Source organism: Schistocerca americana, chromosome 3 (genome assembly GCF_021461395.2).
Source record: "Schistocerca americana isolate TAMUIC-IGC-003095 chromosome 3, iqSchAmer2.1, whole genome shotgun sequence".
Classification (NCBI taxonomy): domain Eukaryota; kingdom Metazoa; phylum Arthropoda; class Insecta; order Orthoptera; family Acrididae; genus Schistocerca; species Schistocerca americana.
This window is the reverse complement of record NC_060121.1, coordinates 865,867,890-865,891,112: the sequence shown is the minus strand read 5'-3', so window position 1 is coordinate 865,891,112 and position 23,223 is coordinate 865,867,890. Positions and strand designations below refer to the sequence as shown.

General features: G+C 43.7%; 1 protein-coding gene across 1 annotated transcript in view; it reads left to right on the top strand.

Moving 5' to 3' along the window:
• Positions 1 to 517: 517 nt before the first annotated feature.
• Positions 518 to 23,223, top strand: part of LOC124606444 (testis-specific serine/threonine-protein kinase 6-like) — a 58,357-nt gene continuing 35,651 nt past the window's right edge. The window contains exons 1-3 of the mRNA XM_047138426.1: positions 518 to 627; positions 718 to 904; positions 11,939 to 12,190. Coding sequence (XP_046994382.1) covers positions 518 to 627; positions 718 to 904; positions 11,939 to 12,190 — 549 coding nt within the window. The remainder of the gene's footprint in view (positions 628 to 717; positions 905 to 11,938; positions 12,191 to 23,223) is intronic.

The following is a 23,223-nucleotide window of genomic DNA, read 5'->3' as shown; positions in this document are numbered from 1 at the left end:
TCTGCCTCGTGATGACTGGGTGTTGTGTGATGTCCTTAGGTCAGTTAGGTTTAAGTAGTTCTAAGTTCAAGGGGACTGATGACCATAGATGTTAAGTCCCATAGTGCTCAGAGCCATTTTGAATGCCAATATGGCGCCTCACAACTCCGTACTGAAGGGAGACGGCGTGCTTGCGACGTAGGCGGCGTTGTGCCATCGCATTGGTCAACGCTCAGAGGCACGCTCACAATATCTGACATGCCAGATATTGCTCTGCACGTTCGGAAAGACTCCAGAGCGTGCTATTCTATGCTGTGACGTCAGAAACTCGGCACGCTCAACGCTCAACGTTCGGGTGCACGGTCCGAGTGCCGACGGCTTTACGCTAACCTTGTGGGACTTCCTTCGTGATTTCTCCCGAGTCTCTAAAATTTCTCTCCTTTCGACATTGTGGTCGTTAAGTATGATTCAAAGCAGTTGTGTGAACTAATATAGTGGCGTCACTCCTGCAGGTGGCACTGGGATGGCTTTGTGAGGAATGAGTGAGCATTTGAAAGGCGAGGATGAGGACGAGGTGCTTGCCGAGCTGGGCTACCGCGTCAGGCGGCTGCTGGGCAGGGGCACGTACGCCAAGGTGCTGCTGGCGGAGTTGGCGAGGCTGTCGGAGGAGCCGGAGCGCCTGCGCACGGCGGTGAGTACCACCGCCAGCGGCGGCAGCGCCAGCGCGGCTGGCGCCAGTGTCAGCAGTGGCGCGTCCCGGCGGTCGCGGTCGCCCGCGGCGCGGCCCTACCCCCAGCTGGCGTGCAAGGTCATCGACACGACGCACGCGCCCCGCGACTACGTGCGCAACTTCCTGCCGCGCGAGCTGGAGATCCTGGGCCACGTGCACCACCCACACATCGTGCACATACACAGCATCTGGCAGGTCAGCGCCCTGGCTCTGCGCTCGCAGTACAGTAGTGGGAATGCACAGTTGTAGGAAAATTAACATTGTCACTTCCAATAATTGTGCACAGTATACAGGGTGGTCCATTGATCGTTACTGGGCCAAATATCTCACGAAATAAGCGTCAAACCAAAAAACTACAAAGAACGAAACTTGTCTAGCTTGAAGGGGGAAACCAGATAGCGCTATGATTGGCACGATAGATGGCGATGTCGTAGGTCAAACGGATATCAACTGCGGTTTTTAAATAGGAACTCCCATTTTTATTATATATTCGTGTAGTACGTAAATAAATATTAATGTTTCAGTTGGACCACTTTTTTCGCTTTGTGAGAGATGGCGCTGTAATAATCACAAACATATGGCTCAAAATTTTAGACGAACAGTTGGTAACAGGTAGTTTCTTGAAATAAAATACAGAACGTCGGTACGTTTGAACATTTTATTTCGGTTGTTCCAATGTGGTACATGTAGCTTTTGTGAACTTATCATTTCGGAGAACGCATGCTGTGATTACCTTTAAATACCACATTAATGCAATAAATGCTCAAAATGATGTCCGTCAACCTCAATGCATTTGGCAATACGTGTAACGACATTCCTCTCAACAGCGAGTAGTTCGCCTTCCGTAATGTTCGCACATGCATTGACAATGCGCCGACGCATGTTGTCAGGCGTTGTCGGTGGATTACAACAGCAAATATCCTTCAACTTTCCCCAAAGAAAGAAATCTGGGGACATCAGATCCGGTGAACCTGCGGGCCATGGTATGGTGCTTCGCGACCAATCCACCTGTCATGAAATATGCTATTCAGTACCAGTTCAACCGCACGCGAGCTATGTGCCGGACATCCACCATGTTGGAAGTACATCGCCATTCTGTCATGCAGTGAAACGTCTGTAGTAACATCGGTAGAACATTACGTAGGAAATCAGCATACATTGCACCATTTACATTGCTATCGATAAAATGAGGGCCAATTATCTTTCCTCCCATAATTCCGCACCATACATTAACCCGCCAAGGTCGCTGATGTTCCACTTGTCGCAGCCATCGTGGATTTTGCGTTGCCCAATAGTGCTTATTATGCCGGTTTACGTTACCGCAGTTGGTGAATGACGCTTCGTCGCTAAATACAACGCGCGCAAATAATCTGTCATCTACGCGTAATTTCTCTTGTTCCCATTGGCAGTACTGTACATGACGTTCAAAGTCGTCGCCATGCAATTCCTGGTGCATAGAAATATGGTACTGGTGTAATCGATGTTGATGTAGCATTCTCAATACCGACGTTTTTGAGATTCCCGATTCTCGCGCAACTTTTCTGCTACTGATGTTCGGATTAGCCGCGACAGCAGCTAAAACACCTACCTGGGCATCATCATTTGTTGCAGGTCGTGGTTGACGTTTCACATGTGGCTGGACACTTCCTGTTTCCTTAAATAACGTAACTATCCGGCGAACGGTCTGGACTCTTGGATAATGTCGTCCAGCGGACACTTGGATGATGTCGTCCAGGATACCGACCAACATACATAGCACACGCCCATTGTGCAAAAAAAATGGTTCAAATGGCTCCGAGCACTATAGGACTTATCTTCTAAGGTCATCAGTCCCCTAGAACTTAGAACTACTTAAACCTAACTAACCTAAGGACATCACACACATCCATGCCCCAAGCAGGATTCGAACGTGCGACAGTAGCGGTCGCGCGGTTCTGTAGCGCCTAGAACTGCTCGGCCACCCAGGCCGGCCCCGTTGGGCATTTTGATCACAATAGCCATACATCAACACGATATCGACCTTTTCCGCAATTGGTAAAAGGTCCATTTTAACACGGGTAATGTATCACGAAGCAAATACCGTCCACGCAGGCGGAATGTTACGTGATACCACGTACTTCTGCGTTTGTGACTATTACAGCGCCATCTATCACAAAGCGAATTAAATATTCCAACTAAAACATTCATATTTCTTTACGTACTACACGATTATGTAATAAAAATGGGGGTTCCTATTTAAGAAGACGATGTTGATATCCGTTTGACCTATGGCAGCGCCATCTAGCGGGCCAACCATAGCGCCATCTGGTTTCCCCCTTCAAGCTAGACGAGTTTCGTTCTTTGTAGTTTTTTCGTTTGACGCTTATTTCGTGAGATATTTTGCCCGGTCACTATCAATGGACCACCTTGTATACGCAATAGTATGAGATCAAGTATACTGACCAACGCAATCAAATGGTATTGCATTTGATATCAGTAGTACAGTACTCAGGGCGAACATTAATACAACCGACAAACTGCAGCTACAGATTCCTGACTGGAAATGGACACATGTGTCCAGAAGTGTATCTTTGACTCTGTAGATGGCGCTGACAAATGAATGTTCGTGTGACCACGTGCCATGTGTGCCTTGTGTGTTGCAGGCTGTGTGATTGACCCAGCCTACTGTAAGCAGCAGAATGGTCCGGTATTCATGCTGGCAACAAGCTGAGATCGTGTTTGTGTACGGCCAAGCAGGTGGAAACGATCGAGAGGCAGCATGGCTATACCAAAACAAGGATCCTCACACACAACAATATTACAGTACACTTCAAGCCCCTTTTGGGCGTTTGTGTGATCATGGGTCCTTTCAGATAGAAGAAAGTGCAGGGAGGTGGCTGACTGTGCACACACCAGCTTTGAAGGGCCGGGTTCTATAGAATATTGAGATGATCCCCAGTACAAGAACCAGGCCACTGGCCCGCCAACATGGTGTAAGCCAAAATACGGTTATGAGTACTCTGCATATCAACCACTACTACCCCTACCACCTGCAATAAGTGCAAGGATTATCAGCAGAGGATTTCTCTCTAGGGGAGGATTCTGTCAATGGCGTTTGCACCAGACCACACAATTATAGGATTTCTGTTATCAGCCCTCTTTAACGACCAAACGACTTTTACCAGAAACTGGCATCATAAATTTGCATAGTCGTCATCTGTGGGCTACAGGCAGTCCTCAGAGAATGGCTGAGGCATATCATCGGCATCAGCTCAGCATCAATGTATGGGCAGGGGTTCTTGGCGAAGACATACTTGGACCAGTTGTTGTTCCACAATGCCTCAATGGAGAAACGAACCTGGACTTCCTGCAGAATACTCTCCCTGGTCTGCTTCAGAATGTGCCTTTATCGATACGACATGTGATGTGGTTTCTGCATGATGGATTACCAACCCACTTCCGCATTACAGTTTGCCGACACGGCAACATCTTCCCCAGACGTTGGATAGAACACGGACGCCCCGTGGCATGGCCTGCTAGATCATTCGACCTAAGCCCTCTTGATTTTTACCTTTGCCGCATCTGAAAAGCGTTGTGTAAGCTGAACCAGTTCCTGATGTGCAGACTGTTGAACAGTGCGCACACAACGCCTGTGACGCTATTCAGAAAGAGGCCGGAACGCGTAAAAGAGCGCTGAAATCCATGATGCGACCTGTGAACGCATTCGTTGCATATCACGGAGGCCACTTTGAACATCTGTTGTGATGTGGATGCGATGCAGCTCTGTACTGTGATCTGTGACGATTTGTTGTCGTTGCATATACGCTGTCCATTTTTGGACAGATGTTCATAGGGCCTCTTGTCCTCCATTTTCAGTCAAGAATCCGTCCCTGCAGTTTGTCGGTTTTATTAATGGCCACTCTGAATAACAGCACATTAATGTTTCAGGTGATACAGGGTGGAACTCGGTATAAAGGCAGTCAGCTGTGTGCATTATTAGTGTGTGTGTGTTTGTGTGTGTGTGTGGCTTTCCTGCAGACAGGACACAGACACCAAGAGTGACAATGTTTATTGTGTGCGTAAACCGTGGTTGTGATAATGCCACATGGAAAACAGTTATCACGTGAGGAAAAAACAAAAATCGGTTTGTAGAAGGAAATGAGGTTTTCTACTTGTCAAAGCGCCAAGATATCGAACCTTCAAGGACAGTGATTTATAATTTCGTTACAGTGGGTGCACGATATGGCCAAAACGGAAAATTTCAACAATGTAGAATATTATCTGAGACATCGAAGCGGTTTCTTTTACATAAAGCAAGGGCCACAAACTGTTGTTCTTCTCAACCTGATGCTGAGTTACAGGTAGCAGTACCTGCTAGACGTGTACGTCAAATTTTGTCACGTGACAAACACCTCGCATTCAAGAAATAATTTCAGAGAACTGTCCTAACAGCCAAACATCAATAGGCTGGACTGGAGTTTCCTGAAAAACGTATGTGATGGACTGAGAGTGGGATAAAGTGTTCTTCAGTGATGAGAGGAAGTTTAATTTAGATGATGCATATGGATTTCAGTATGACTGGCACGATCTGAGAACAGAGCAGCAGGTAAGAATGAGCAGAAATGGAAGCGGCCAGCCTTCTGTGCTAAACGTAACTCACGCATTGCTTGGGTGAACGCTAGAATGAACCCTAATATATACACAGAGATGCTAGAGACAGAATGGATTAGAATGTATGAGGACCTAGGAAACGAAAGGCTTATGTTTCCACAAGATTATGCATCCGTACATGTTTCTGCTTCAACCAAAAATTGGTTTGAAGACAAGGACATCGACGTCTTGCCCTGGCCTACAAGTACACCAGATTTGGACCCCTTGGAAAACCTTTTGGGAGGTACTAGCAAGGCGTGTATACCGGAATGAATGGCAATTTGAGGCCGTATGTGAGCTGAAAAGAGCGATACGAGAAGAGTGAGAGACAATTTCACTGCGAGAACGACAAACCCTAACAAAATTAATGCCGAAGAAACTTTTTCACGTAATTAGGAAGAACGAGGGTTGGACACAGTACTAACAACTAACACAACGGTACAGTGAGTGCCTTTTACCAGTTTCCAGCCAGGAATTGCGAACGCCTTATTTTCTGGCTTGTGTTATGAAAGAAACTATTTAATTCCACCATGAATGTTTATACCTTATATGTCTCTACTACTTTCATAATAAACTCGATAATGTATGCTTCAGACGTTGTGTATTAGTTTCTTAGTAGCCCTGCCTTTATATTGATTCCGACTTCTGTAATAATGAAACACTACCTCACAAAAACTCTGAAGCACCCAGGAGGGAAGGAGCAATCAAAATAAAACTTTACAGTTGAGAGGGTACCCAGTGTTACTGCAGTGATTACAAAATCGAGTCAAATTTGCAAAGAACTTGGTAGTATTAGTCCACTTATCAGCGTGACGTTGCACCCCCTGTTGCCATGAATCATGTACTGATTCAGTTGGGAAGGGTGTCATAAAGTCATTACATTCTGTCCCGAGGCAAGCCAGATCACTACTAAGGTACCTGGTCCTTGATAAGTTGGATACCTCCACTTGGACACCTTCTATTGGGAACACATCAGAGGAACTTGCTGGCCATGGCAATACCTGGAATCATGCAGATTGTTCGTAGAGAAACGTGTCATTTTTGGATGAGCGTTATACTATTGAAAAATGGTATCATGATACTGTCGCATGAGAGGTATCACGTAAGGATGCAGGATGCCTGTGACACACAATTCTGCCAACAGATTTCCCTGAATCACTACCAGCCGTAATCTTATGTCACACTCAATGGCTCTCCACATCGTGTCACCAGGAGTAACGCTGCTGTGCCTCCCCAAAACATTGCAAGAATCGGATTTACCCCAGGTCGATTACATAGTCACCGACAGTATCATCTGGAGTAATGCAGAACTGTGATTCACCAGCAGCCCACTCTTCCTGGTCATGGCATTGCTCCAAAAGCAGCCGCTTGTGATGTCGTGTTAATGGCAGCCTACACTTTATACGGCAATTTCCTTCTCCAGCTGCTGCTGACATCCAATTCATGATGCGGGATTATACGGAACGTTACAGGTATTCCATTACTGGCAGGTTCAGACGTCAATAGGTTATGATGTGCTTGCTGCACGATACAACGATCATCCCTTGAGATGGTAAGACGTGGTCGACTGGTAACTTAAGGATGAGTATTCCTCCCGTTAAGTTTGCAAGTAGACTAACACTGGGCCATTATCACGTCTGAATGCCTCACAAATCTGGATATGGGACGATTCAACCAACTGGCCAAATGGATACCCCCAACGAGGCTCCTTTCGAACTCTGTTAGGTGTTGACAATGCTGTCTCACAAGCATGTGGCATCTCCTTGTCACTCAGCATCTGATGGTGTTCAGCCCCCTTATATACTCCACTAGGCCCAGTAACAAAACTAAATTCGAATAACACCAATTTCTGACTAGCTCTATAAACTTTTAGGGGGAAGTTATGAATTATCAGGGTGACTCGGTCATCCATGTTTCTTGTATACGGTCAGCCAGCCAAATTCAATTGCACAATTATTTTAGCTCTTCTCTTATATGTTTTAACTGCATTTCTACTACATTCAATCGATTTTACCTTACCTTAAGTCATGTAACGTAGTTTGATTTTGTGGCTGTCTGTGATTGATACTGGGAGTGAGTGAGTGTTTATTCCTTTTTGTTAGACATTTTTAGCCATTTTAACCACATTACTTTGTACCGATTTTCGTACAAGCCTTGTCGTTGAGGCTCTCTCCAAACATTGGATGTGGGTTGGAATTGGTTTAATCAATAGGAAAGGTTGAAAATTTGTGCCACATGGAGATTCGAAACCAGCTCTCCTGCGTACTAGGGAGATACACTGACTACTCCACCATCCATACACAGTGGTGACAGTGGTGACTGCAACTGCATGAGGGTACCCTAGCACACCTCCCGTCAGACCCAAATTCTCAACTTGCACACACACACACACACACACACACACACACACACACACACACACACTACTGATGTAATGCCCCTTGCCCATTACCCGCAGCGTTTTGCTGATTCCCGTGTGAGTTCGAGCCTGATGTGCATCTACACTGAAAAAATTGTTGGCTGTCTTCATGTGTGTGAGTTGGTGTCTTTTCTTTTGGACATGTCCCAGACAACAGTCACCACATATGTATACTTAAGACAAAAATGGCTAATCTCTTCAGTTCAGATGCGCATCAGGCATATATATAATCATTTATCTACCTATTAATGGTAAAAAAAATATCGTTTGGCGTCAGTGGCCGAGAGTTCCCAGGTGCGGCCGCCAAGAGGAAGTCTTATTGACTGCGACGCCACATTGGGCGACTTGCACGTTGACAATGCGGATGAAATGATGATGATGAGGTCAGCACAATGCCCAGTCCCTGAGGGGAGAAAATCTCCCACCCCAGCCGGGAATTGAACCCAGACCCCTGTGCATGGCATTCCAACGCACTGACGGTTCAGCTAATGGGGTGGACTCATATTTATGGTGTGTAAGTGTATGTAGTTCCCTTAACATCCAAGCACGTCTTCTGGCTGTTTTACTTATTTGTCCGCAACTGTATATTTTTAATCCCTTCACCATTTTGAGCACGTCTCTCCAAATACACACACAAGCATCTTAAACTCAACCCCTCGCAACTCTGCCAGCCGCTGTGGTATCCGTCATAGTGTTTTCGCTTTAGATCAACTCCTTCACTCAATTCAACTCCTATACTAACAACACTTGTCCCATACATTTTTATATTTATTTTTGGACCACCCTTTTTTCAACTGATTTGATGTGACTCCTCACGAATTCCTCTCCTTTGTCAACCTCTTCTTCACTCTGTTTTCCGCTGCAGTTGACCCTCTACATCTCCTTCAAGATCTACAGTACTTACTCCTTGATGTATTTACACATATTCTTTGAACCTTTCCCTTTTTGTTGTCATTGTTTTCCACATATTCCTCTCCTCACTGATTCTGTAGAGAACCTCCACACTTATTATCCTATATAATCTTGTACTCAGAATGCACATTCTCAGAAATTTTTCCCCAATTTAAGGCGAATGTTTGATACTAGAGGTCTTCCTTTGACCAGGAATGCCCTCTTTGTTGTGGTGATCTACTTTTTATGTCCTCCTTGCTTACCTCGTCATGCGTTATTTTGCTCCCCAGGTAGCGGAATTCCTTCACTTCATCTCCTTTGTGGTACCAAATTTTAATGTTAGTTTATCGCAAACCTCATTTCTGCCATCCCTCATTACTTCCATCTTTCTTTGATTTATTCCTAGTCCATATTCCGTCCTTATTAGACTATCGAATCCTTTCAGCAAGTCGTGGAGTTCGTCCTCACTCTCACCAACAGTAGCAATGTTATCAGCGGATCTTACCACTGGTTACAACCTTTCGTCATGAATTTTAATCCAGTTTTTAAGACTTGCTTTTACTCGTATTTCTGCCAATGCTTCAGTTGGGGCGAAAGTCTGCTGTCCATTGTTATGTCATTTTTAATCCAAGCACTTCATTCTTAGTCTTCCACATTCATTGTTCCCTCTTAGTTCTCGTACATGTTGTATAATACCCGTCTTTCCCTACAGCTTGCGGCAGCAGTCCTAAGATTTTCGAACCACTTGCAGCACTTTAAATCGTAGAGCGCTTGTTATAAGTTGATACATTTTTGTACTTTCGACATTACAGCCCAGTCAGCAATCGTGATAATCTAATATACAAGAAACTATCAGCCTCGATTGCAGTTTCAGCCCAAATAATTGAGCCTTCTTCAGAAGATATACCTGAATCTATAATTTGTCTAGGAATGCATGGTCTTTAAATAAAACTAAAACAGCCTAAATAGGCGTAGTCACATTTTAGAAAAGGGGTACATACGTAATAAGTGCCATCTAGTCCTACTTAGTTTCACGTGAGCTCCCGAGGCCCACCGAATGGCGTCCATGGAGACGAGGCGCACGCCAGAGCTGAAGTCTTTATGTTGACTTAGTACGTATGCACCGCATTTTTAAAATGTGACTACGCCTATTTAGGCTGTTTTAGTTTTATTTCTAGACCATGCTCTCTTACACAAATTATAGATTCAGTAATATCTTCTGAAGAAGGCTCAATTATTTGGGCTGAAACCTAGGTAAAGGTTGGTTTCATTACCGCAATCCAGGCTGATAGTTTCTTATGTATATAAGCTGATAAAACCTGTGAGAGTATCTTGGTTTTTCTGCTCCTTTCTTCAGGTATCTAAAAAGCCTACGATCTTGCCTAGCATTCTGGTTCACAGTTCATACTACACACTTTCGCGCTCCCAGTCAATTTCATCCATATAGTCGAGTCCTTTCTCACTAGCCATCCATCCTACATAACAACCAAAACTCCTGGAATAATCTTCCAAATACAGATGTGTCTCAAGGATACGTACTATCATTGCTGATATATCTCCAGCACAGAACTGACATTTCTAAAGACGTCCTCCTATGTAACTATTCCAATGTACTGGAGACACCGTCATCCTTACAGTTCATCCTACCTTCCATTCATGCCAACAATCTCCTCTAACTCTGTCTCGGCAACTTCACCTCCTGTATTACCTCCCCATCAGTCATGCAACAATCTAGGTAATATTTATAGGAACAGTCACCTGAGCATCCAGTCCACTTAATTGAAACACTAAACTATCATGGACAAATACTCGATCAAAAAATAGCCTAAAACCCTCATCCCCCTGTCCATCCAAAAAAGTCCTTGACTGACTAATACTGTTAACCCTATGAACATGTGGTTGAAGCCCTGTGACCATTATCATACATAAAGAAACCCTCATCCATCCCATCCTTACTAACGCCGATGTAGTATGTACCTTTAAATCTAAACTCTGCCCGAACAGGCCATGAAGACCCTATGGTACCGACCATACGCCGTGTCATCCTCAGACCACAGGCGTCCCTGGATACGTATATGGAGGGCCATATGGTCAGCACACCGCTCTCGCGGCCGTATATCAGTTTACAAGACCGGAATTATGTACCTCTACTCTATTAAATTTTATCAGTCTCTCCAAATCCTAGAGTGACATGTACTATTTCTGAATCCGACTACCTTCTCCTACTCCTATCCCGTATCAGCTCAAAAATTTGACGCACCTCATCAGATACGCAGAACACTTTTACCTCTTTTTCATCTCCCATAAACCCTATAGTCTCCTCCTTTCTTGAGAATTCTGGGCTGATGCCCTGCCTCTACCAACGTGTTCCACCTTCCTCTCATCGCCAAACATTATATGTCCTTCCCAGCGTAATATCAGTCGCCTTCCGCTTCTACACCATGATCTTATCCCTGAAATGTATCCTTCCTTTCAACCTAACCCATACATCCTAGATGAAATACCCAACTTCTTTACCTACTCCAGCTGACATCTCAATCATCTCCTATTATACATACCCACCTGCACCAATGAGCCAAACATTCTGACCTCTGCCCACTGTGGGACAGAATGCCGCCTGATGTGGATGTACTCCAAAGGCCAACAAGATCCCCAGGTCTGTCCAAGGTAGAACATGGGTGGGACCAGTTTGGGTGACAACTCCTTCACAAGGCAGTATCAGGGACTTAAATGATCAGTTAGTTACTGGCCTCAGCAGAGAATAAAACGTCTTTATGATACCTACCCCAATCTATCATTGTATGCATCAAGGTAGGAGTGGGTGCAACGTTATACTGACAAGTGGGCTCATACTGTGCACTTCTTTGTAAAGATGTTCGGTTTTGTAAGCGCTCTATGGGGGCCGAATGGAGACACTTCTATGATGTCAGGGTGGTGTCGTGGAACCTGCAGAATGTCTTTTGGCAGCAATAAAACATATTTAGGAAGTTAATACTTATTCATTCAGATTTACAGTTGTGTGACTTCTTGTCAGCCTCTGCCGATGCTTCATGCCAGTGACATGGTGAAATTATGTTGTCCTGTTGTTGGCTTGGCTATCCCTTTTCTACCCTGTGGCATAACATCGCTGAAATAACATCACATACTCTCTCAACCAATGAAGTTTCGTTTTATTTTCCTCCCGCATTCTGAGAGACGATGCAAATTAAAATAAATGCAACAATGCAAACTATTCGCTGATTTCAGTGTACTTCATACCTACATGTGATGCGCTCATACCGGTGTTTCAGCGTCGTGCCAAATACTACATCTTTATGAGGTTTGTGGAGCGTGGCGACTTGTTGGACTACGTGCTGAAGAATGGTGCCGTGTCTGAGGAGCAGGCGCGCATCTGGATCCGGCAGGTGTCGCTGGCCGTGCAGTACCTGCACGAGATGGACGTGGCGCACCGCGACCTCAAGTGCGAGAACATCCTCATCAGCGTGAACTACAATGCCAAGTTGGCGGACTTTGGATTCGCGCGCAGAGTCGTGAACTCAAACGTAAGCGTGAAGTCGAGATAGCTACCTGTTGTTTTCAAATGTTTTGTGAGGGTTGAGGGAGGCTAGCAACAGTGCTGATCTCACACTAGAATACCCCACCAGTACCTCACCACTTATAGGAGTAGAGAGTGGAATGTCAGACCCCTCAATCGGGCAGGTAGGTTAGAAAATTTAAAAAGGGAAATGGATAGGTTAAAGATAGATATAGTAGGAATTAGTGAAGTTCGCTGGCAGGAGGAACAAGACTTTTGGTCAGGCGAATACAGGGTTATAAATAAAAATTCAAATAGGGGTAATGCAGGAGTCGGTTTAATAATGAATAAAAAATAGGAGTGCGGGTAAGCTACTACAAACAGCATAGTGAACGCATTATTGTGGCCAAGATAGACACGCAGCCCAGGCCTATTACAGTAGTACAAGTTTATATGCCAACTAGCTTTGCAGATGACGAAGAAATTGAAGAAATGTATGATGACATAAAATATATTATCCAGATAGTGAAGGGAGCCGAAAATTTAATAGTCATGGGTGACTGGAATTCGGTAGTAGGAAAAGGGAGAGAAGGAAACGTAGTAGGTGAATATGGATTGGGGCTAAGAAATGAAAGAGGAAGCAGCCTGGTAGAATTTTGCACAGAGCACAACTTAATCATAGCTAAAACTTGGTTCAAGAATCATAAAAGAAGGTTGTATACGTAGAAGAAGCCTGGAGATACTGACAGGTTTCAGATAGATTATATAATGGTAAGACAGAGATTTAGGAACCAGGTTTTAAATTGTAAGACATTTCCAGGGGCAGATATGGACTCTGACCACAATCTATTGGTTATGAACTGTAGATTATAACTGAAGAAAATGCAGAAAGGTGGGAATTTAAGGAGATGGGACCTGGATAAACTGAAAGAACCAGAGGTTGTACAGAGTTTCAGGGAGAGCATAAGGGAACAATTGACAGGAATGGGGGAAAGAAATACAGTAGAAGAAGACTGGGTAGCTTTGAGAGATGAAGTAGTAAAGGCAGCAGAGGAGCAAGTAAGTAAAACGACGAGGGCTAGTAGAAATCCTTGGGTAACAGAAGAAATATAGAATTTAATTGATGAAAGGAGAAAATATAAAAATGCAGTAAATGAAGCAAGCAAAAAGGAATACAAACGTCTCAAAAATGAGATCGACAGGAAGTGGAAAATGGCTAAGCAGGGATGGCTAGAGGACAAATGTAAGGATGTAGAGGCTTATCTGACTAGGTAGATACTTGGGGACAATATTATGGAAATGGAAGAGGATGTAGATGAAGATGAAATGGGAGACACGATACTGCGTGAAGAGTTTGACAGAGCACTGAAAGACCTGAGTCGAAACAAGGCCCCGGGAGTAGACAACATTCCATTAGAACTACTGTTGTCCTTGGAAGAGCCAGTCCTGACAAAACTCTACCATCTGGTGACCAATATATATGAGACAGGTGAAATACCCTCAGACTTCAAGAAGAATATAATAATTCCAATCCCAAAGAAAGCAGGTGCTGACAGATGTGAATATTACCGAACTTTCAGTTTAATAAGTCGCAGCTGCAAAATACTAACGCGAATTCGTTACAGACGAATGGGAAAACTAGTAGAAGCCGACCTCGGGGAAGATCAGTTTCGATTCCGTAGAAATGTAGGAACACGTGAGGCAATACTGACCCTACGACTTATCTTAGAAGCTGGATTAAGGAAAGGCAAACCTACGTTTCAAGCACTTGTAGACTTAGAAAAAGCTTTTGACAATGTTGACTGGAATACTCTCTTTCAAATTCTGAAGGTGGCAGGGGTAAAATACAGGGAGCGAAAAGCTATTTACAATTTATACAGAAATCAGATGGCAGTTATAAGAGTCGAGGGACATGAAAGGGAAGCAGTGGTTGGGAAGTTAGTGAGACAGGGTTGTAGCCTCTCCCCGATGCTATTCAATCAGTATATTGAGCAAGCAGTGAATGAAACAAAAGAAAAATTCGGAGTAGGTATTAAAATCCATGGAGAAGATCTTTGAGGTTCGCCGATGACATTGTAATTCTGTCAGAGAAAGCAAAGAACTTGGAAGAGCAGTTGAATGGAATGGACAGTGTCTTGAAAGAAGGATATAAGATGAACACCAACAAAAGCAAAACGAGGGTAATGGAATTAAGTCGGGTGATGCTGAGGGAATTAGATTAGGAAATCAGACACTTAAAGTAGTAAAGGAGTTTTGCTATTTGGGGAGCAAAATTACTGATGATGGTCGAAGTAGAGAGGATATAAAATGTAGACTGGCAATTGCAAGGAAAGCGTTTCTGAAGAACAGAAATGTGTTAACATCGAGTATAGATTTAAGTGTCAGGAAGTCGTTTCTGAAAGTATTTGTATGGAGTGTTGCCATGTATGGAAGTGAAACATGGACGATGAATAGTTTAGACAAGAAGAGAATAGAAGCTTTCGAAATGTGGTGCTACAGAAGAATGCTGAAGATTAAATGGGTAGATCACGTAACTAATGAGGAGGTATTGAATAGTATTGGGGAGAAGAGACGTTTGTGGCACAACTTGACTAGAAGAAGGGATCGGTTGGTGGGACATGTTCTGAGGCATCAAGGGATCACAAATTTAGTATTAGAGGGCAGCGTGGAGGGTAAATACCGTAGAGGGAGACCAAGAGATGAATACACTAAACAGATTCAGAAGGATGTAGGTTGCAGTAGGTAGTGGGAGATGAAGAAGCTCGCACAGTATAGAGTAGCATGGAGAGCTGCATCAAACCAGTCTCAGGACTGAGGACCACAACAACAACAACAGCCTTGACATCAACCAGAAAACTGAAGAGGCCACCGTTGTGACATGTACTGTTGCAGAGTGCAGTGGGGCCATGTGGAATGGGCGGATGTCTGTCTGGCGCCCGAGAGGCCTTAGTAAAACAGTATTACTGAACAAAATATTTATTGTTCAACAGTACACAAAATGATGCATCAACCGATGTTGTGCAGTGGTTAGCACACTGGATTCCCATTCGGGAGGACGTCAGTTCAAACCCGTTTCTGGCCATCCCGATTTAGATTTTCTGTGGTTTTCCTAAATCGCTTCAGCCGGCTGCTGTGACTGAGCAGTTCTAGGCGCTTCAGTCCGGAACTGCGCTGCTGCTACGGCCGCAGGTTCAAATCCTGCCTCGGGCATGGATGTGTGTGATGTCCTTAGGTTAGCTAGGTTTAGGTAGTTCTAAGTCTAGGGGACTGATGACCTCAGATGTTAAGTCCTATAGTCCTTGGAGCCATTTGAACCTAAATCGCTTGAGGTAAATGCCAGGATGGTTCCTTTGAAAGGGCATGCCTGATTTACTTCCCTAATCCGATGGGATCAATGACCTCTCTGATTGGTCTCCTCCCCTAAATCAACCAATCAACCAACAAAATAATGCGCGGTCGTTCCAAGCAATGGGCACTGGCGGGGCACCAGCAGGTGCCCACTAAGCATGTGCTGACTGGTTCGTGGCTCTCAGCCACAGGTAATGGGAGAGTCAGTCGTGTCTGTTCGAGTGACATCATCAAGCCGCTAGCCATGCACAAGTAACATGCAGAGTCGACCGCGCTATCCAGGGTCGCTAATAGCTTCGGAAACAAGTGACCAGGACATGCACGACCACGCTGTAGACTGCACACATGAAAGGCAGCCATCGGGAGCAGAGTTTCTATACGGGAGCGGGAGGTGGGCAAGCCAAGGCTATGCACCCCCGTGATGACAGAGGTACAGCTGCGCCTCCTCAGATGGGAACCAGACCCCCTTAGGGTCTGTAGGGCTTTCAAGTGACCCCCTGATCGAAGGTGCCTAAGTCCTTCCCACGACACGGATGGGGAGTGCTGTGGCTAATACCATCAAAGTCCTCAATATGGGACTTGCTGTTCATAGTAGCTGGTAGACAGATGGATGAGTAAGTGTTAGATAGACATCGGTCCTCCACAAGGATGGTTCAACGCAGATTGGGATACTTCGATTGGGAATGAGCAACATTTACCAGCTGAAAAACGCTCCTGTCGGAGCACAAATGGGGCGAAAATGTTCATCGTGAAAAGACTCTGACAGAAAATTTGGGAACCAGCTGGTGCAATCCTCATTCCAACTTCCTTACCAAAAATTTTTGCATGTGAAGATATTCTAAATCATTTTCACCAGTCTCACTTTGTAGTGAAGCTTTCATACTCAGCATCTCCCTTTCACTGCCACTGTCTATATACTCGTATGTCTCTCTCCTACTGTTTCCTTTCTCTTCCATTTGTATTTTCTACTATCTGTCTCTCCCACTATCATTGTCTTCATCCCATTCTCCCACTCTACCTTGCCACTGTCACCTTCTCTATAACTTTCAATGTCTCTCTGTCTTACTCCCACTGTCCTTGTCCCATTCTTTTGCTCCCACTGCTACTGTCTCATCCATCTCTCTTTCTCTTTTAATGCCCCTGTCTCTCACTAATCGTCAGTACCTCCTCTCTCTTGTCTCCCAGCGCTATCGTCGTCCATTTCTCTTTCTCTTTCACTGCCACTTTTTCTCTGCCACCATGACTGTTTCCTCTCTCTTTCTCTCCCACTGTCACCGTCTCCTTTCTTTTCCAACTTCACTCTCTCTCTCTGGTACTTTGTTTCAGAAAAAGGAAGTGCGAATATGTAAGAATGTCACAATTTTTAGTAAGGAAGGCGGAATGCGGATTGAAGCAGCTGGTTCCACGCTTTTCTGTTAGTATTTCAAAGAGGAGCATTTTCGCCTTTTTGTGTTCCAACAGGGGCATTTTGAGCTGGTTCCATTCTTTTCCCTGTTACAGCAGTGTGTGCTTCTTATATGAAACAACTGTAGGTCAGTGAAGGTTTGACAGTTAATTTACGTACTTCGACACATTTTTATACTTTGACAGATATAAACAACAAATAAATGTGCATAATGAAAGGTTAAGACAAACTTGTTTTCTTTACATCTTTCCTGGAGACTTCGTTCATCGGTCGCAATTCATCGAATATGCCCTGATAATGCTTTCTGTCATAAAAGAGTAAAAATGTTATTACAAATATATTGGCGCATTTCCAGTCTTTCCAATGTTATCTAAGTTTTGAAAATCATTTTAAGTTTTTTCAGGCATGTTAAGTCCGTTTTTAGCCAATTTATTGTCACTGTAGTACCAATTTGGGCCTATTTACATAGGTAAGAAATGCCCATTGTATAGAGACAGCGCATAATAAAGTTTTATTGGCGAAAAAATTCTGTCTCGGAACATGGTTTAGTGACCTCGGAACCACTGTGATGACACCAGAACCATAGCCATTTCTTCAATACGTAAGTTGAAACTATGTTAACGCATTAGACCGGATGTTACGTGCGTATTGTGTAAGTGCGTATATACGACAACTTTGGCCCTCGGGTCTCTGTAACGGACAATGATATCAAAAAATGTTTTAAGATTCTGCGAGAACATAATCTGAACAACATATGGTAAAAATTTCGACGATATACCACGAATAAAAATTGTAGAATTGGTCATCCCCTCAATTAGCACTTTTGGTACTCAAAAATCAAGATTTTTCGGGTGTATCTTGATAACTGATACAGATTTTCGAAAAGGAGAGAATGGCGTTTTTGTTGAATAGCTAAAGAATGTACAGTTAAAATTTGAAGCATTTGCTACCATTAGTTATCGAGACAATTGTGTCTAACGTTGCAAAACTTGTTATAGCCGGTTTTTGCGGTTTTCTACTTAAGTACGGCAACTCTGAATCTGTCAATGTTGGCAACGGGTAATGATATCGAAAAACGTATCCCAGTTCCGCGAGAATGTTATCCTTTGAGCAAGTGGTAAAAATTGCCATGTTCTGCTATGAATAGAAATTGGAAAAGTGGCCATCACAACTGGTACTTTCCGTACCCAAAAATCATGGTTTCTTCGGGTTTTATCAGGAACCGTCCATGAACAATCGGTGTTTTTATGAGCTATTTTATTTCCACCCTAGAGCACACCTAATGAAAAGAAACAACCAATTCGCCAAGTTTTCCTGGGTTGGAGGAAGTACGCAATATTTAATTTTGACCACGCACTCTTCCGATAGTTATACAAGGGGTCGCTAAGAAATGGGCTATCCAAAACACTTGACCCCTTATATGTTTCCTCAATAGAATCCGAGAGATGACCCTCTGAAAAATCGTATTTTCATGCGTGGCTGTCCCGAAAGTATTTGCACCGTAGATGACCGATAGAGGACTGGCTCTCATTCCTTATCTTACGGTGAGGGAACAGTTACATCACTTCACATCCTTTTCCCGTCTGGACAGCTTCCCAGAATGCCGAGTGATGTTCCAACTTTACACTTCAGGGGTTATGGCTGGTACATCTTTCAGTGTCTGTGCTGAACAGTTCGTCGTGCGACCGACTTACGCTTTTTCACTGAACCGTGCACTGTCGCCATAATTACAGTACCTCTCTCCTATGACGTCGTTTTGCTGCATTGGCATTTCAGACCGCCCAGATCATACGGTGTGTAGCAATCGGCTCGGTAGTGAGGCCGTAATAGCTGCAATGTCAGTGGTCCCTCCCTGTTGAAATCTCAACCCGAATATTATGGCTTGGCGCGCTATCTTATCCTCGTTGCGTTGCGAGGGAAGGTGTCTGAATCTTTTACATGGCTGCACCAATATTCGTATATTATTTTGTGGAGCACAAAAGTATTTCTCCACTGACATTCAGAAACGCTAGCTCATAAAAAATGGAAAGACAGAAACAGTTTTAAAGTAGTTCGGAAACGAACATTAATACTTGCTACACTGACATGGTAATAATAAAGAATAACAGTTAAACGACTATCGACGTTATACACATCAGCAAAATACTACATTGGATCTACTGTAATAGACATGCCTCACACGCAGTAAATTAAATTTTTCACAATAATAAATCATGGCCAGAGATTAAGAAAGTGATAAATACCTAGAAAATAATGGATATGAGCATGGACTGTGTTGTGGCGTAGCAAGACAGCCACGCCACGGAAGTAGCCGAAAGGCACGCGTTTAGATCACGCAGGCAAGAGATAGGTCTGTAACAGGATACGTAATGAATGCTATAAAGAAAAGTACGTAGCTTCTGGAATACTTAACTTTAATCCATCCTTGGTACATCGCTATTGACGATATAAGTGAGACTCTTTAGATACAAGCTATGTAAGGCTAATGGCGCCTTGCTAGGTCGTAGCCATTGACTTAGCTGAAGGCTATTCTAACTATCTGCTCTGCAAATGAGCGAGGCTTCGTCAGGGTGCATCGCTAGCTACGTCGTCCGTACAACTGGGGCGAGTGCTAGTCCGTATCTCGAGACCTGCCTTGTGGTGGCGCTCGGTCTGCGATCACTGACAGTGGCGACACGCGGGTCCGACATGTACTAATGGACCGCGGCCGATTTAAAACAACCACCTAGCAAGTGTGGTGTCTGGCGGTGACACCACAGACTGAATCTAAGAACTAAATTTAAGGACTGAATTTTAGCCAGTGCGCCACTAACCACACGCCGAAATATAGCATGAGTTACCCCGATATAAAACGTGTTATCCATTGTATGAATACCTTTAGCGATGAGTGTAGGTCTCGAAAATTACAGTATGTTAACTGCCTTTTAGCAAAAATATTGATTTTCATTTTTATTCTTGAGCTGGTGGCAAACACCCCCCATGAACCATGGACCTTGCCGTTGGTGGGGAGTCTTGCGTGCCTCAGTGATAGAGATGGCCGTACCGTAGGTGCAACCACAACGGAGGGGTATCTGTTGAGAGGCCAGACAAACGTGTGGTTCCTGAAGAGGGGCACCAGCCTTTTCAGTAGTTGCAGGGGCAACAGTCTGGATGATTGACTGATCTGGCCTTGTAACACTAACCAAAACGGCCTTGCTGTGCTGGTACTGCGAACGGCTGAAAGCAAGGGGAAACTACAGCCGTAATTTTTCCCGAGGGCATGAAGCTTTACTGTATGGTTAAATGATGATGGCGTCCTCATGGGTAGGGTATTCCGGGGGTAAAATAGTCCCCCATTCGGATCTCCGGGCGGGGACTACTCAAGAGGACGTCGTTATCAGGAGAAAGAAAACTGGCGTTCTACGGATCGGAGGGTGGAATGGTTCAAATGGCTCTGAGCACTATGGGACTTAACATCTTAGGTCATCAGTCCCCTAGAACTTAGAACTACTTAAACTTAACTAACCTAAGGACAGCACACAACACCCAGCCATCACGAGGCAGAGAAAATCCCTGACCAGGGTGAATTGTCAGATCCCTTAATCAGGCAGGTAGGTTAGAAAATTTAAAAAGGGAAATGGACAGGTTAAAACTAGATGTAGTGGGAATTAGTGAAGTTCGGTGATAGGAGGAACAAGACTTTTGGTCAGGTGAATACAGGGTTATAAATAGAAAATCAAATAGGGGTAATGCAGGAGTCGGTTTAATAATTAATAAAAAAAAATAGGAGTGCGGGTAAGCTACTACAAACAGCATAGTGAACGTATTATTGTGGCCAAGATAGACACGAAGCCCATTCCTACTACAGTAGTACAAGTTTATATGCCAACTAACTCTGCAGATATAAAGAAATTGATGAAATGTATAATGAGATAAAAGAAATTATTCAGGTAGTGAAGGGAGACGAAAATTTAATAGTCATGGGTGACTGGAATTCGAGAGTAGGAAAAGGGAGAGAAGGAAACATAGTGGGTGAATATGGATTGGGGGTGAGAAATGAAAGATCAAGCCGTCTGGTAGAATTTTGCACAGAGCATAACTTAATCATAGCTAAAACTTGGTTCAAGAATCATAAAAGAAGGTTGTATACATAGAAGAAGCCTGGAGATACTGACAGGTTTCAGATAGATTATATAATGGTGAGACAGAGATTTAGGAACCAGGTTTTAAATTGTAAGACATTTCCAGGGGCAGATATGGACTCTGACCACAATCTATTGGTTATGAACTGTAGATTATAACTGAAGAAAATGCAGAAAGGTGGGAATTTAAGGAGATGGGACCTGGATAAACTGAAAGAACCAGAGGTTGTACAGAGTTTCAGGGAGAGCATAAGGGAACAATTGACAGGAATGGGGGAAAGAAATACAGTAGAATAAGAATGGATAGCTCTGAGGGATGAAGTAGTGTAGGCAGCAGAGGATCAAGTAGGTGAAAAGACAAGGGCTAGTAGAAATCCTTGGGTAACAGAAGAAATATTGAATTTAATTGATGAAAGGAGAAAATATAAAAACCGCAGTAAATGAAGCAGTCAAAAAGGAATACAAACGTCTCAAAAATGAGATCGACAGGAAGTGGAAAATGGCTAAGCAAGGATGGCTAGAGGACAAATGTAAGGATGTAGAGGCTTATCTGACTAGGTAGATACTGCCTACAGGAAAATTAAAAAAACCTTTGGAGAAAAGAGAACCGCTTGTATGAATATGAAGAGCTCAGATGGAAACCCAGTTCTGAGCAAGGAAGGGAAGGCAGATAGGTGGAACGACTATATAGAGGGTCTATGCAAGGGCGATGTACTTGAGGACAATATTATGGAAATGGAAGAGGATGTAGATGAAGATGACATGGGAGACACGATACTGCGTGAAGAGTTTGACAGAGCACTGAAAGACCTGAGTCGAAACAAGGCCCCGGGAGTAGACAACATTCCATTAGAACTACTGTTGGCCTTGGGAGAGCCAGTCCTGACAAAACTCTACCATCTGGTGACCAATATATATGAGACAGGTGAAATACCCTCAGACTTCAAGAAGAATATAATAATTCCAATCCCAAAGAAAGCAGGTGCTGACAGATGTGAATATTACCGAACTTTCAGTTTAATAAGTCGCAGCTGCAAAATACTAACGCGAATTCGTTACAGACGAATGGAAAAACTAGTAGAAGCCGACCTCGGGGAAGATCAGTTTGGATTCCGTAGAAATGTTGGAACACGTGAGGCAATACTGACCCTACGACTTATCTTAGAAGCTAGATTAAGGAAAGGCAAACCTACGTTTCAAGCCTTTGTAGACTTAGAAAAAGCTTTTGACAATGTTGACTGGAATACTCTCTTTCAAATTCTGAAGGTGGCAGGGGTAAAATACAGGGAGCGAAAGGCTATTTACAATTTATACAGAAACCAGATGGCAGTTATAAGAGTCGAGGGACATGAAAGGGAAGCAGTGGTTGGGAAGTTAGTGAGACAGGGTTGTAGCCTCTCCCCGATGCTATTCAATCAGTATATTGAGCAAGCAGTGAAGGAAACAAAAGAAAAATTCGGAGTAGGTATTAAAATCCATGGAGAAGATATAAAAACTTTGAGGTTCGCCGATGACATTGTAATTCTCTCAGACAAAGCAAAGAACTTGGAAGAGCAGTTGAATGGAATGGACAGTGTCTTGAAAGAAGGATGTAAGATGAACACCAACAAAAGCAAAACGAGGGTAATGGAATTAAGTCGGGTGATGCTGAGGGAATTAGATTAGGAAATAGGACACTTAAAGTAGTAAAGGAGTTTTGCTATTTGGAGAGCAAGATAACTGATGATGGTCGAAGTAGAGAGGATATAAAATGTAGACTGGCAATTGCAAGGAAAGCGTTTCTGAAGAAGAGAAATGTGTTAACATCGAGTATAGGTTTAAGTGTCAGGAAGTCGTTTCTGAAAGTATTTGTATGGAGCGTAGCCATGTATGGAAGTGAAACATGGACGATAAATAGTTTAGACAAGAAGCGAATAGAAACTTTCGAAATGTGGTGCTACAGAAGAATGTTGAAGATTAGATGGGTACATCACATAACTAATGAGGAGGTATTGAATAGAATTGGGGAGAAGAGGAGTTTGTGGCACAACTTGACAAGAAGAAGGGACCGGTTGGTAGGACATGTTCTGAGGCATCAAGGGATCACAAATTTAGCGTTGGAGAGCTGCGTGGAGGGTAAAAATCGTAGGGGGAGACCAAGAGATGAATACACTAAGCAGATTCAGAATGGTGTAGGTTGCAGTAGGT